The sequence below is a fragment of the Cryptomeria japonica genome, chromosome 5 (genome assembly GCF_030272615.1).
Source record: "Cryptomeria japonica chromosome 5, Sugi_1.0, whole genome shotgun sequence".
Taxonomy (NCBI): Eukaryota; Viridiplantae; Streptophyta; class Pinopsida; order Cupressales; family Cupressaceae; genus Cryptomeria; species Cryptomeria japonica.
Window position 1 is genome coordinate 609365120 of NC_081409.1, and position 15489 is coordinate 609380608.

At 35.4% G+C, this 15489-nt stretch overlaps 1 protein-coding gene across 6 annotated transcripts in view; it reads right to left on the bottom strand.

The window, feature by feature from the left end:
* Positions 1-15489, bottom strand: part of LOC131065140 (protein HAPLESS 2) — a 296194-nt gene that overhangs the window by 87320 nt on the left and 193385 nt on the right. For all 6 annotated transcript variants that reach the window (XR_009111380.2, XR_009111379.2, XM_057999571.2 and 3 more), the window contains one exon: positions 7589-7621. Coding sequence is in view for 4 of the 6 variants with exons in the window: in XM_057999571.2 (XP_057855554.2) it covers positions 7589-7621 (33 nt within the window). In the remaining 2 variants the exon portion in view is untranslated. The remainder of the gene's footprint in view (positions 1-7588; positions 7622-15489) is intronic.

A 15489-nucleotide genomic window follows, 5' to 3' on the forward strand; every position in this document is an offset into this window, starting at 1 on the left:
CAATGTATCAGATGCACTTAAACATCAAGTATGGAAGGATGCCATGTTTGAAGAGTATCAATCCATTATGAAAAATGATGTTTGGGAGATTGTTCCTAGGCCAACCAAGAAATTTGTGGTTTCATCTAAATGGTTATTCAAAATCAAACATGTTGCAGACAGCAGTATTGAGAAACACAAGGCCAGATTTGTAGCCAGAGGATTCTCACAAAGGGAGGGAATAGACTATGAAGAAACCTTTGCACCCATTGTCAGGTATACATCAGTGAGAGCTGTATTAGCCAGCTGTATTAGCCATTGCAGCAACAAAAGGATGGAAGGTACACCAAATGGATGTTAAAACAACATTTCTAAATGGTGAGATCTCAGAAGAAGTCTACCTAGAGCAACCTGAAGGGTTTGAAATTTATGATGTAGAGTCTCATGTGTGCAGACTCAAGAAAGCTCTCTATGGGCTTAAACAGGCCCCCAGGGCCTGGTATGAAAGAATTGACACCTATCTCTTAGGACTAGGCTTTTATAAAAATGATGCAGATCCTAATCTCTACTACAAAAGAAATAAAGATGATATGCTAATGTTGATTTTATATGTTGATGGCTTATTAATCACAGGAAATGATCATCTTATAGATCAATGCAAGAATGATCTATCCAAAGAATTTGATATGAAGGACTTAGGACTCCTTCATTACTTCCTAGGATTGGAAGTATGGCAGAATTCTGACAATATTATACTAAACCAAGGAAAGTATACCTTGGACATTTTGAAGAGATTCGGAATGCATAACTACAAACCTATGACATCTCCCATGGAAACAAATTTACATAAACTTAGGGAAGCACTAGCAGAGTCACAATCCACTAATCCTACACTCTACAGACAGATGATTGGGTCCCTGATGTATTTGGTGAATACAAGGCCAGATATATGTTATGCTGTCAATGCCTTAAGTCAGTTTATGTGTGAGCCCAAGGAAATTCACTTGATTGCAGTGAAACACATTATGAGATACTTACAAGGTACTCTAAACCTTGGTCTCAAATATGAGAAAGTCAATCTAGACCTACACCGATTTACAGACTCAGATTGGGCTGGGAGTGTGACTGACAGGAAAAAGCACTTCAGGGTGTTGCTTCAGTTTAGGATCAGCCATGATATCTTGGATCAGCAGAAAACAGTCTTCTGTAGCTCAGAGTTCCACCGAGGCCGAGTACATTGCAGCTTCCATGGCTTCTCAAGAAGCAGTATGGTTTAGGAAGTTGCTTGTGGGACTATTTGGTGAACCTATGAAACCCACTGTCATCCATTGTGACAACCAGAGCTGCATAAAGCTTTCTATAAATCCAGTATTTCATGACAGATCCAAGCATATTGAGATTCCATACCATTATGTGTGAGACATGGTAGACAAAAATGTGATCAAATTGGAATATGTTAGCACAAGAGATCAGACTACAGATATTCTGACCAAACCACTTTCCAGAGTGAAGGTTGATCACTTCAGAAAAGGTTTAGGTATGATAGAAAGGTAATCTGCTTTGTAAATAAGATGTTTAATGTGTAAACTTCTTTTGTCATGTTGCGACATTCTGGGTTTCACCCCCTGTGTTCATATCTAAGAGGTGACGATCTCTCAGATTATGAACACTTGTACGTAGACATCATAAGGTGACGATCTTATGATTCTCTAAACCAGTTATCATGTTGGATCTCTGGTATGTCATGGATGTGCCATGATGGTGTTGTGATAAAATATTTGTATGAAATGTTTGTGCACATATCACAACCTGGATAAGATGAGAATCTAACCATCCTCATATGTTTATCCTTAGTATTGTGTGTTTAGGCAATACTGATATCACGTGTTTAGGTGATATCTTGTCATAATGAAATGATGAATCTTTTATATCACATGGTTAGGTGATACTCTATGTCACATGCTTAGAGTGATACTTTATATTTGTATACTATATCTTGATGCTACTTCATATCATATGTATAGATGATATATATTCTTGGAGACTGACATTATGGAAAAAGAAAGGTGATGCAAGTTACTTTATCTATCTTCCAAAGCTAAGAGGGAGTGTTAATGCATTAGTAGCTTCTGCAAGATAAGATTTTCCTAACTCGTTAATCTCCTCTATTCTGTTTTGGTTTACTCATCTATGCTATTAGATTATCTGATTTATGCTTTCCAAACTGAATATGTTTATTAGACTGTAACTTTGATCTTGATTATGATATTGATATTGGATAAAGATGGATTAGATCGACGACCTGCTTAACATAGTTAAGCGTCGATCTAAATGCTATCGGGCTAGTAACTCGATAGCATATTAATGTCGATTCATTTATTAATCGGCATTAATATACTATCGGGGTATTAACCCAATAGCATATAATGCTATTAGTTATTGTTATTGTTTATATCGATCCATTATAATCTGCTTTAACACCAATTCATTATCGGGTATGTTTATATCAATCTGTTAACATATACAAATGGCACCGATTAGTTATCATAAACACCAAAGTGAATCGGTAGACAGTCACGACCAAGTGACATCTTGGTCGGACATGTCTATAAGACATGTCCGATCAAGGTGCCACTTGATCGTGATTGCCTTGCTATATATACATCATTCAAAAGAAAAGGAATGACATTGAAATCGATACATGTTCATCCTTCAGACCTGCAGAAAAGAAAGACAATATTCTTATTGTCATAGTAATAATACAAAAATCGAAAATACACTATCTAGCATATAACTTGTTCATTAAATTGGAAATTGCAATAACATTTACAAGTGAAGTAGAACATCCATTCCTCAAAAAGATTGGATTGAGGAAGTCCCATGACCCGACTGAGTAAGGTAGCCATATCACCATACTCGTCGTGAAAATCGCTTCTGGGGGTCTTTTTACTGATTCTAATGCTTGGGGGTCTTCTCTCTTTAAACCATTCTTCATTTATCAATGTTTTGCACTTAGCAGGATTGATGTCATAAACAACCTGAGCCTCATCAATAGTCGTGGCAATGGGATTATTGGAAATGGGATATCAAATGCTTCCCCAAGGGCTTCAAGCGTGAAGTCAGCTAGTACCATCCCCTCTAGCACCACTAATCTGGTTTATGGCTGATAATGTTTAGCAGCCTCAACCACTAATTCATAATTTTGCACAGCCAGAGGGAAACCAGCTGCCTGAGCAATATCACTCTCCATCATCCATTTGGGCTTGCCATAGGCATTTGGAGAGTACACTCTGTTCCTAAAATCCTGGATATCAATATGGCCCAGGCCTGTGTCTCCTATGTTCTCCCACACACTCTGGACCTTCGACTCCCTAACTCCTCCCCCTTGGTACTGGTACTTCATTTTTTCGACCTTGCGGGGAATGTCAGCTTTGGAAATCCGGGACGTTCCAATTGCGCCAAGTGCCTTTGAGGACTCAGCCGCCAATTTAGGCATCTATCCTGCACAATCGGACATGGATTACGAGACGAGATAAAGCAACGAAAATGGGTTAGCCAAAACAGAGGACGATGTTAGCGTTAAAATTGACGAGCAACGAGGAAATCGAAATTTGAACATATTGCTAAAACATGACATTTCAATAAATAAAGCCTGGTCATCTGGAAACTAGATACAATTTGAAGCTGAAAGTCAGGTTGGTTTTGTTTAACTATTGCTACTTGGAACGGGTTTCAAAATGTTACTCCTGATCGATAATGGCGGAAACTTATGAACGTTCTGGCTTGCGGTTCAGCATTTGAATGTTCTAATAATAGAAAGCTGATTGTTTGAAAATGATTTTGCACGCAAATTACCAAAAAGATGATGCTATGCGTTTTATAAATTTGGACCAGGATTTCTAAATTTTGCCTAAGTTTTAAGTTTGGCTGAATGGTTAATTTGGCGGGTCACTAACGCTTTACAAGGGTGAACCTTCAAAATACACTTGGTTTGATTTACATTTTCACCCTAGGTAAAAAGAAACACGGTCACTAACAAAATGAAACAATTCAAACATTCAAAGGGGAAAATTCGAATTTACCTAGAAGTGCAATGAATAGTTTGATCGGCTGCTTTGAATTTCGGACACGACTTTGATCTTTTGATCCCAAGGTAAATGGAAGAATATGCACCGCATTTTTTGAAGACCTCTCCCCTTTCGTTTTCGACACAAGAGAAGAATTTGTTTCGGCACAAAGAGGGTTTTCGGCATAAACAGAGGAATTTGAGAGTTTCTTTTGGACTTAAACTCCTCACAAAATTTGTGAACTGCCAAACCTAACCTATTTCTGGGTCAATGAAGGATTTGCGTGACCTTGATCCTCTTTACTTCGGCTTGAATGCTATTTCGGCAGCCTCGAGGATTCGGGTTTGGATGTCTTGTTGGAATTTAGGTCAGAAATAACACGGCTTCTGCGATTTTGACGATTCTTCCAACTTCGGCTTGTTTAATCAAATTGCAAGAATGAACGCACCGCGAGCTTTGCAAACTGGGGATTTCTCCTTCTCTGCGCGAATGCCTTCCCTCTTTTCGGCATAAATGCCCCTACTGCAAATCTTGGGCATAAAGAGGGTTTTCTGGAGAACTCGCATGACTTTGGCGATTTCGGCTTGAAAGGTTAATTTGCAAACTTTTAAGAATAACGCCTCTCTTGCATTTTTACGTTTTCAGCCCAAGAGGCCTTTTTGCAATTTTAAATTAAAACACCCTCTCTTGCATTTTCACGTGCCCTTTTGCAAATTTTATAGTTGAATGCCTTCTCGCATTTTCGATTTCAAGTTTTCGGCCTTTAAGGCCATTTTGCAAAGTTTATGAAATAACGCCTCTCTTTATCATTCACGATTTCGGCCTAAAAGGCCTTTTTTGCAAACTCTATTAAAACGCCATTTTTCTCACTCACGCGATTTCAGTATTTTCGGCCTAAAAGGCCTTTTTCAAAGTTTATTAAAACGCCTTTTCACACGATTTCGGGTTTTCGGCACAAGAGGCCATTATGCAATGTTTTGAAGTGAATTTCGACAAAAGGGGACTTATGATATTTCGGCCTAAAAGGCCATTTTGCAAAGTTTTAAGTTATAATGCCAAAAAGGAGACTTATCACGATTTTCGGGTTGAATGCCCTTTTTGCAAATTTAAGTGATTTTCGGCCTAAAAGGCCTGTTTGCAAAACTTATGAATAATTGACATTTTCGCCTTCTTAGCCGATTTTTTCAAACTTATGCGCCTTTTTTGTAAGTCGGGGTACTTAGGCGATTTTCGAATTTACATCTCCTTTTTGCAATTCGGCCTGCTTAGCCGAAATTCAGACTTGTGCCAAAATTAGTCTCCTTTGTGAGAATTTTGAATATTAAATTATGAAACCTTGCCATTTTGTCCAAAGGCAAATCATGATGTCAGACCCTCAATCTTGCTAATGAGGTTTGTCAATTCGACAACAATTGCGATTGCTTCACACGGTTCCTAATTCATCTTTCCCTTCACGAACAGGATCACGCTCAACTTTTGATGCGAACTCCTCAGGACCAAGGAAGCGGGAGGGCTTACTCTCCTGCAGGATCATCTCCCCACATTCCTAACTGCCGCATCTCCTCTGCGAACAAAATCAAAATTTCCCACATCGGGGGCCCTAGCGGGGGCGAGACGAAAATCAAAAGGGGGACCCTGTCGGCGACGAGGAGTGTGTGCAAAGCACAACAGAGAGCTCATGATGGAAAAAGATGTTACAATCCAAGAACTACCCATCAATCTTCCAAAGACTAAGTTATTGTCATATGTGGTTGATGATGAGCACACGCTTATACTAAGAGGAGGGGAGGTTGAATCCGTATAACAATATTCTTCTACTTTTAAAACTTAATCTAATCAATTCAAGATTTAATCAAAATTTGCACATATGTAAAAACAAATGATGAGCAACACAAAAACAACACAATTCACATGGAAACCCTTGTAGGGGAAAATTAAGGCAAAATATTGCTTATATTAATCTTCCTTCTATAACTTCCCATAAGGAGATTGTCCATAAAAATGGGTTTCTACCTTGAGCAACATATTGAATTCATTAAAATTCATTAACTTGTATATTTTGAAAATAAATTAATTAATTTTTCTGAATTAAATATATGATGTTGCAAGGGAAGTGTTCCTTATACTCGGTATTGAAATAATAGTTAGATAATTGGAAGGGAAGAGTTCTATGATAGTTTGTACTGAAATAATAGCCCTCTTTATCAGATATATAATATTTGTAAATGGTAGTGAAGGCTTTGAAGAAACAAAGAAAACCCCACTTGAAGTTTCAGCAATGGTTAAAACCTTAAAACTATTAGGTGTCAAATAGATATCTACCCTTAGTTAAAAGCCCTTAGAGGCTTACGTATTTCCTTTTCTGATATGATAAGATTATGGAGACACCAGATAAGTACCATTGAAGAGTTGATTGTTCAATGACAGTTTTATAGAATGTAGTGAGTACATACCTATCTTCATAGAGATTTGTATCGGAAAGTTTAAGTAATGCCATAATGAACTATTCCTTAGTATTCTTATAAGGATCTTTCAACATAGAACTTGGTTGTTGCATTCCTCTTGGTCTATCATAGGTTTACGTTTGGAAAATACTACAAATATAAGTATCATTTTTGACATGCATCTAACCCTTTCTAATATAAACGACATATTAAAAAGGAAAAACATTAGATATTCCATGTGAAAAAAGCACAACAGGCAAAATATTTTCTAACTTCCAAATAATGTGCAATAAAAATTGTTAAACACAAGATAAATTCATCGTTCACTTTGATTCTTTATAAATTTGTGTGTGTTTTCTAAATTCTTACAAAACATACAAAAGATGATTTAAGACATTTAAAAAGCTAAACAGCCTTGCCTTCGGAAAAAATGAACACATATAATAAACCAAGATCAAATAATTTGTGTTGACTAAGCCTAGGTGATTGGTATGAATTTATTTCTATGACCCATAGATCACTTTAGTGACTCTAGAACATTATATACTCTTTCAATGTAGTCCTTAACAAAACTATCATCTCATACCATGATTATTTATTGAAAAGGATTCCCTATGTTATAAGTTTACTTCAAAATATAATTATAGATTTTTCTTAATCTCGTTAGAATGTTTCATTTATCACTTGTCATTAATGTTTCATTTATCACTTGTCATTAGTATGTTTCATGTATCACTTTCTATATGCATATTAGACCAATGATCAACAGTTAATTTTACTATTTTAGAAAACTATTACACTAATTCCTTTACTTTCACTTTGACATGTCTATATAATGGGTCAATGATCAAAGATTAGTTTTGTTATCTTTAATTCACAATGCAAGATATAGTTAAATTTGACTTGTAATTGATTATTAAAAAAACATTAAATACCAACTCCTTTAATCTTTCACTTTTACACTAGTAGATGTAACACAAAATAGTCACGCCTCAAGGAAATAATTGCATAATTTCTTTATAAATATTTATAGTATTGATTAAAAAAAATATGATGATATTGTATAGATTTGTTATGATATATTGCAAAAGACCATACCAGCATAGGATTAACACCCTCTTGGCAGCTAAACTGCAACAAAAAAATAATAACCATGAGAGAGTTGTAATGATTTTTTACTAAACAATATATTAAATTTCAAATAAATATATAGATCCAAAATTAAAGAATGTCTATAAATCATGTATAAACACTATTATTAAAAAATATCGTTATCCTTGAATATATAAGAACATAAACATATCTTCATAAATAGCATATAAGCATCACAATGAAATAACATATATAACTACTAAAATATTATTATACAACGTTTCAAAAATCATGCAATTGTTTATCATGTTTCTTTATTAGAATCCAAATATTATAATTGAGGATCTGTGGCCTATTCCTTATCTCTCATAGGCTAAGCGATAAAATAAACAAAATAATTTTATAAGAATATTTTAAGTTGGGTCCAGTTACTTTATGTCATAAGGGAAACTTAAATATTATTATTAATTTAAAAAAAGTGGCTATCTAAATGAGACATTATAAGGCCTATGTAATATTATATCAAAAGAAATGGTTTTAAACACTTGGAGGGTAAAGAAAATTCAACTTGAGCGCCCACAAGGCACCTAAAAAAATTACCCATTGTCACTATTTTCAACTCCATTTTCAAAGATATAGCATTCAAGGATGAAAACCCTTGCTGTAGGAGATCCAATGGGTAAAAATCCTCCTAATTTCCATTGTAGGATTTGTTTTGCGACTCGAAATTACTTCTTATACTCTCTCACAAGTTACAATGATTTAATCCTCTTGCATCTTAGGATCAATTTGCAATTGAAAATTTTTCCTTTAAGTCATTAGACCAAAATCCTAGGTTTGATTGAAATTGTAGCCAACTGTCTTTCTCTCCTTTAAGATTGTTCAATACAAATTTCATGATATGCCTTATCTTCACAAATAGAGAAAAGAGGTTTAACTAACATCTTAGTCCTTCAAGAGAGTCTCTTACCACTAGCATAGTTATGCTCCTCTTAATTACTCATTGTTCTTCCTAAAACTACGAATGGTATTGAGTGTAGTATGCCTATTTGAACCAATAGAAGGTTGAATTCTAAGTCCTAGTGAGCCTTAAATTAATTCCTACTAAACCCTTGTGCATATACAATCATCTATATAACCTTAGGAAGGAAAATAGGAAATTATATCAAATCTCAAACATTATATTTTAGAAAAGACCATACAAACTTATCTCTTAAACACCTAAACATTATGTTTGGATTTGATGATTCAATGTGATACCTTATACATCTAAATAAAGTTAAATTAAGATTGATGTCTCTAGACTTATGTGCAAAAATAGGGACACTATTTAAATGATTTTAAATTCACATTATACAAGAAATTGAATCATCTTCTATTGCCTCCTCAAATCATCATTCAAAGTGTGAAAAGAAGATTTAATCAAAGTAGAAGTAGCTAGTTAGTAATGTTGAAATGAATGATTAGGAATTTATTAATGATTGACATAAGTTATTGGTTAAGAAATTAATGTACTAGACTATAATTGATAGATTAATTGGAAACTTACTTAATTATGATCACCCTTTTTACCTTTCATAATAATGGTTGCATGATAACCTAAAAGTCATATCTTGATACTCAAAATTGCAAAATGAATAAATAAGTTTCTTATATGTCTCATCTTAAGTGTATAATTTAAATTTAATTCTTAAATATTTATATTCATTTTATGAAGGTTTTTAAACGTAATTTGTAGTCATTTATTTTATTTTGAGATGTTATTGTTTTCTATTAAAATTTCAATCTTTCCTTAGTGACTATAGTAGATAAAATTACCAATATGCAAGATTAGTATTAGTTAGTATGTCATTTACTTTTTCTTGTTTTAATTATGTATAAATTAGTGATTAATGAATTTCATTTCTTTATAGCATTTATAGTTTATCTTTCGGTAAAATGAAAATTGATTAGAATAATCCCTTTTGTATGAGAATGTACATTGTTATTGAAATAATTGATATCATCATTTTCTTTTCGAATCTTCTATTATTTACAGTAAAGCTTTAGTGTTGCATGATAATTTCAATGAAAGTATTTGTCTTTCATATTGTTAGTAAACCTAAATAAAGAGGCATAAACTGAGAGAAACCTAGCAGTGTTCGATATAAACGATGCCTCTGGTTCATGCTTACGAGTAATGTTGTTGTGATTGCGCTAGTGCATCTAATGCCTGATAAATGTTGGAGTAATTAGGACACCTTATCTAATTATTTGTTAATTAGGTCCTTTAATTACTTTTTCATTTTAGCTAAACTTAGGTGCCTTTTCATCTAAAGTTTTCTTTTCTAGGTTTTATTCAAGCGAGCTTAATTTAGCTCTTTGTTATTTTTCTTTAGTTCTAATTTTAGGATTAGGGCATCTCTTGCTTTCTATAAAAGCAAGTCATTCATTCATTGTTATTGAACCAATTGTGTGTGAAATAATACAGAATTCCCAAGTTGTTATAGAGAATATTATCTTTGCTTCATCTATTTTATGTGATTGGTATTTTGCTTGCAAATGAATCTTGGCTCCAATTGTTGTATCAACTTCTACATGGTATCAAAGCTTATAATTTGTTAAAGTTCCTATCCACATGTTTGACGGATCCAAGCTTGAGTGATTTTTTTGTGCACATTGGTCTCAAACGCAAGTTGCCATCACATTTGCAATGTCCCAAAACCTTAGGATCGACTGTCATTTCATCAAAATTTGAGCAGTAGAAGTTTTGGGACAATTTGGCTAGGGGTATGAAAATCGAGGAAAAATCTTTGGGTAGCTGAAAAATTTGGGCACTTCGGTCCAAAACGAAGATCACTATCAAGCTCAAGAGATCCAAGAACCCAAAAAACAACTGTCAATTCGTCAAAATCAAAGATCAAGTGAATTTGAGGCAAATAAAAATTGGGGCATAGGAATCTGTACTATATCATACAAATTCATATGGCCTTATGGACCCTGTACCCACAGTGGCCATTAATTTCCACATAAGCAAAAAAGTATATCCATCGCAAGTTTTACAAAAAAAATTTGGCAGAAGTTCATTACTATTTTGTTAAAAAAAAATATCCAAAAAGGTGGTTTGCTTTTTTTGGGGGGGGGTCAAATCAATTTTGTAGGACTTTGTACCTTTCTACTACAAGATGTACCTTTGTTGGCGTCATCTCAGACAACCTTTTTTAGTAACTTTTTTGGCATTTTTTAACAAACTTGGAAGTTCGTTAATTTTAGCGATTTCACTACTTTTAGCGAACAAAATATTCCAGTCGGCCAAAAAATATTCCGATGAGTTTTGCAGGCAAGGGGCGTAATGTCCCCTTAGGTAAATTCTTAAGATAATGGGACTATTCAATTATCATTCAGTTGCAACAAACTTCTTTTGAATCTAATACTTTACTTATAACACAAAATATAGCATCTTGATACCTTACAAGACTTATATTGATGATACCACTTATGTAATAATGATAATCGATATACTCTAACTTGAAGAGTGCAAGCAATATATATATTTTTGATGTGATCAAGTATCTCTTGCTGTCTCCAATATAACTATGTGAACTATGCAAAGAGGATCTTTGATATGGGATGCTATACTCCGAACAACAATTGTGATAACTTGGTCACCATGATGCTATGGAGTTATCCCTGCTGTCTTAGATTTAGCAGTGTAAATTATGCTATAGATATTCTCCTTATCACTTATAGCGATGATATCATGGGACTATAATTGCTGATCCTGATAGTAGTTTAGAAGTATGCAATGATGTTGTGGTTTCATCTAATAAGACCTCCCACATCTCAGTGATCGCTTGTCTAATCAACTGATTATAATGGCAATGTCTCTTGGTGTTGTTCTTGACTATATCTTTTAATATATATGCAACCAATTGCCTTTAAAAGGCTTCTACTCAACAAGAGCGATCCAAATATGGATGAAAATAAGAAATAGAAATTTTCAGTGATGCCTCAAAAATGATCATCAATCTCCCTATAGTATGCCATGAAAGGATGTGAGTTTGGGTTGCAACTCATTATTTCAAGCAAAAATCACACCCTTTGGTTCATGAATAATTATTCCCTCATTATCACTTAGTTTACTAATATTATTTAGTCTTTCTTTTCTAAGACAATAACAAGGATATTACAACAACGATAATAATTGGTCTACCTTAACAAGCTATTTGTTTGCTCGATGTCAACATCAATTTCGTGGATTACTCAATTCGACATTTAAGTGCTTGTTACATTATATTCGATATGATGATGATAGCAGTTTATGCTTGCCTAATGTAATCAACTGCTCCTAAGGTAACGACGATATATGGAATTGTCCGATGCAGTCTTCAATTCTCCTTGATCAGCAATTATGGAAAACTGTCAACAAAATTGATTATCTTTATAGTCTGATACAATTATTTGCCTTTGGGGAATATCGATTTATGTTATGACTTAGTCAACTTAGTCAGCTTAACTCAAGACCCTGATCATATGAAAGGATGAGCAGTCCTTGGGCATACTTGAGTATTTGGTTGTATGTACGGATTTGTCAATGGTGTCATGCTTGGTCCATATTATTATGATAAACGATCCCAACAATCAATCTTATTGTCTATCCTTCACTTGATGCTTTATGAAGATGCTTTGAGAAATGACTATAATGTTTGTTTAGATGGGGGCATTGTTGATGTGTTTTTCATGCACATGCGAACACAGAATAAAATACCTAAAGGTACCTTATCCTCTCTTGAACAAAGTTTCCCGACTGCTGAAGATCTCGCCGAAGGATCAATCGGAGCAACTCCAAGGTTCTGATATGTAGGGTCTCTACTTGTAGATAAGCTTCTTGCGGTATGATGTGATTTTGCTGGAATCACAAGGGGATTCGACTGCCTGAGCGTCTGATTTGCTTTGGATATCACTGGAACGTGAGATTTTATTGGTTCTTGATTTTTTAAAAAGGAAAAAAGGATAAGGGTTGGAGAGGGATCTAATTCTAACACTAAGAATGTAGGAGCAATGGATGACCTTTGATGAAACTCTAACTAAGTCTTTCTTTGACATGCTAGGATCATCTCCACAAGGTTAGTGCAATCTTCTAAGGATGACTTTATGATGTTCAGATCACCGCTACAAGCATAGACACCGTCAGGTTGATGCATATCAATGAAGAAGCGATAATTGAAGTTAAGCTTAAGCTGAATGATTCCAATTGACTACGCAAGGCAAGTCTGCAATCAACAAACCGCTAGTAGTATGGATATACGAATTTCACAGTTGATCATACAAATTTCTTCCATTCATCTAATAACATGAAATTAAATTTGAGAAGTATAGAGACCATGCAAATTGTAGAATCAACACATAGAATTCACCATTCCTTCAATGAAGTTTACATGTCTTTTGCAACAATGTCTTGGCAACAATCTTTGCCTTCTCTTTCTACTCTACTCTAAAATGCTATCTACTATTAAGCTACTAATTATTGACTATCTCTCTAACTATTTTCTATTCTCTAACTATTAACCATTAACCTTTACAAATGAGGAGTCAGGGCTTTATATAGAGAACCCTTTATAAACAGACGGCTCTGATTGACTTAGAATCAATGGCTAGGATTACAAGATAGAAACCCTAATTAGGGTTTGTTATAACAAACTTCCCTAGCCAATGAGAAAATTACATTCAATATTTTAGAACCAATAGGAAACAGGGGTAGGTGCCTCGAAGTTTGTGTCATCCCCGATAAATGAGGTACATTGAATCTGAACATGCTGAGGTGGACCAATCCGACTGGAGGAGCTGTGACTGGGATGCCACCTTGTCTGACGCCTGTGTCTTGGTTGATCCTCCTTTGTCCTTGATGTGATGAATGATATACCTCCTTGACTCCCATGTGCTTGATGAGGCCTCCTTACTGTCAAGTCTTTCCTTCTTCTCTGATAATTCATATTGTTTTGAAGTGCTTGCAAAGCCTTTCTTTGTCATCTTGTTGTTCCTTTGTGTGGCGAAGTGAAGGTTTCGGAGATAGCTGGCAACTCCTTGGACACATGTAGTTTTCCAAGGCTTCAAAACACCTTGAGTCCACCTTTATGCCTTTGGAATGTCCTTGATGATGATGGACTGGAATAGGTCGTCCTTGTCCTGATCTTCTTCCATCTGCAAAACAAACCAAAAGGTGATTAACACATAATAAATTCATTCAACATAGCATTCTCTATCTTAAATCATCAACAAGAAGGCATTAGAGTGAAGTTTGCTCAATATCCTCTCCAGGGACAGGCCCTATTAGAATTTCACTCTGGACCCTTTGGAAGGGTCAGGAGCGAAATTTGCAATTTAGCTCAAATTTCATCATCTCTTTGCCTTGAACTTCTCTTGACCTTTGAATCACTTTCTCCTGAAGACATCATTGATTTGACCTCCAAAAAGACCAAAAAACAGGATTTCGCTGCCAGGAGCGAAATTTGCAATTTAGCTCAAATTTCATCATCTCTTTGCCTTGAACTTCTCCTGACCTTTGAATCGCTTTCTCCTGAGGACATCATTGATTTGACCTCCAAAAAGACCAAAAAAAAGGATTTCGCTTTGGACCTAGGCCAAGGACAGGACCTATAGAAAATTTCGCTTTAGACCCTCTGGAAGGATCAAGAGCGAAATTTGCATACTAAGACAAAATCTTCACATTTTGTGACCACAATTTTTCAAATGCATGTCTAAGGATCCCCTTAATCTCAACCAACACCAAGTTTGATGCAAAATTGGAGCAAAATGGAGTTTTTAAGGATTTCGCTCTGGACCCTTTGGAAGGGTCAGGAGCAAAATTCCTGATTAGGCTCAAGTTCTATCATTTCTCCACTCCAAAATGCCTCCCAAGGCAAGCATACTCTAGTCTTCTTTCTACCTAAGCTTAGGAATCCATACCTTGACCTTCATCATGAGCAAATTAGGTGAAAATGAGAATTTCGCTCTGGACACTTTGGAAGGGTCAGGAGCGAAATTCAAGTTTTAGACTTATTTCTTTACTTCCTTCACTTCAATTCACCTTACAAGGCAAGAATACCTCACTCCACCTTCAACCATGCCATTGGAATCAATGTTTTGGCTTCACACAAGGAGAAAATAGGTGGTTTGAAGAATTTCACTCTGAACCCTTTGGAAGGGTCAGGAGCGAAATTCTCCTTTTAGGTTGATTTCTCTTACTTAGCTCCATTCTTCTCACTTTGATCTGCCTTGACTCTCTATTCGGATCCTTCTCCCATGCATGCAACACTTGCTTGACCGTCAAAATGGCCAGAAAGGAGAATTTCAATAAAAATCATGGCCAGGGACAGGACCTATTTAGGATTTCGCTTTGGACCCTTTGGAAGGGTCAGGAGCGAAATCCTAGTTTAAGCTCAAAATCTTGATCACTGGTGGCTACAATCAATTCAAAGGTATGCCTAGGGGTCCTTCCAAGCTCAATCTACCTTGATCCACAATTAGCTTGACACAAAAAATGGAAGGAAAAGAGGGATTTTGGGAATTTCGCTCTGGACCCTTTGGAAGGGTCAGGAGCGAAATTCTAGTTTTGAGCACATTTCTTCATTCTTTCAACTCCAAACCACCTCAAAAGGAAAGGACACGTTACTACACACCTATCTATGCCATAAAAACCAAGGATTTGACCATCTCCAAGGGAAAATAGGTGTCCTTCAAGAATTTCGCTCTGGACCCTTTGGAAGGGTCAGGAGTGAAATTCTAGTTTTAGCTCAATTCCTTCACGTTTGGTGATCATAAGCAACTCAAAACCATGCCTAAGGACCTCTTCAATCTTGATCCACACTTGGCTAGACACAAAATTCAGAGGAAAAGATAGATTTTAGGAATTTTGCTCTGGACCCTTT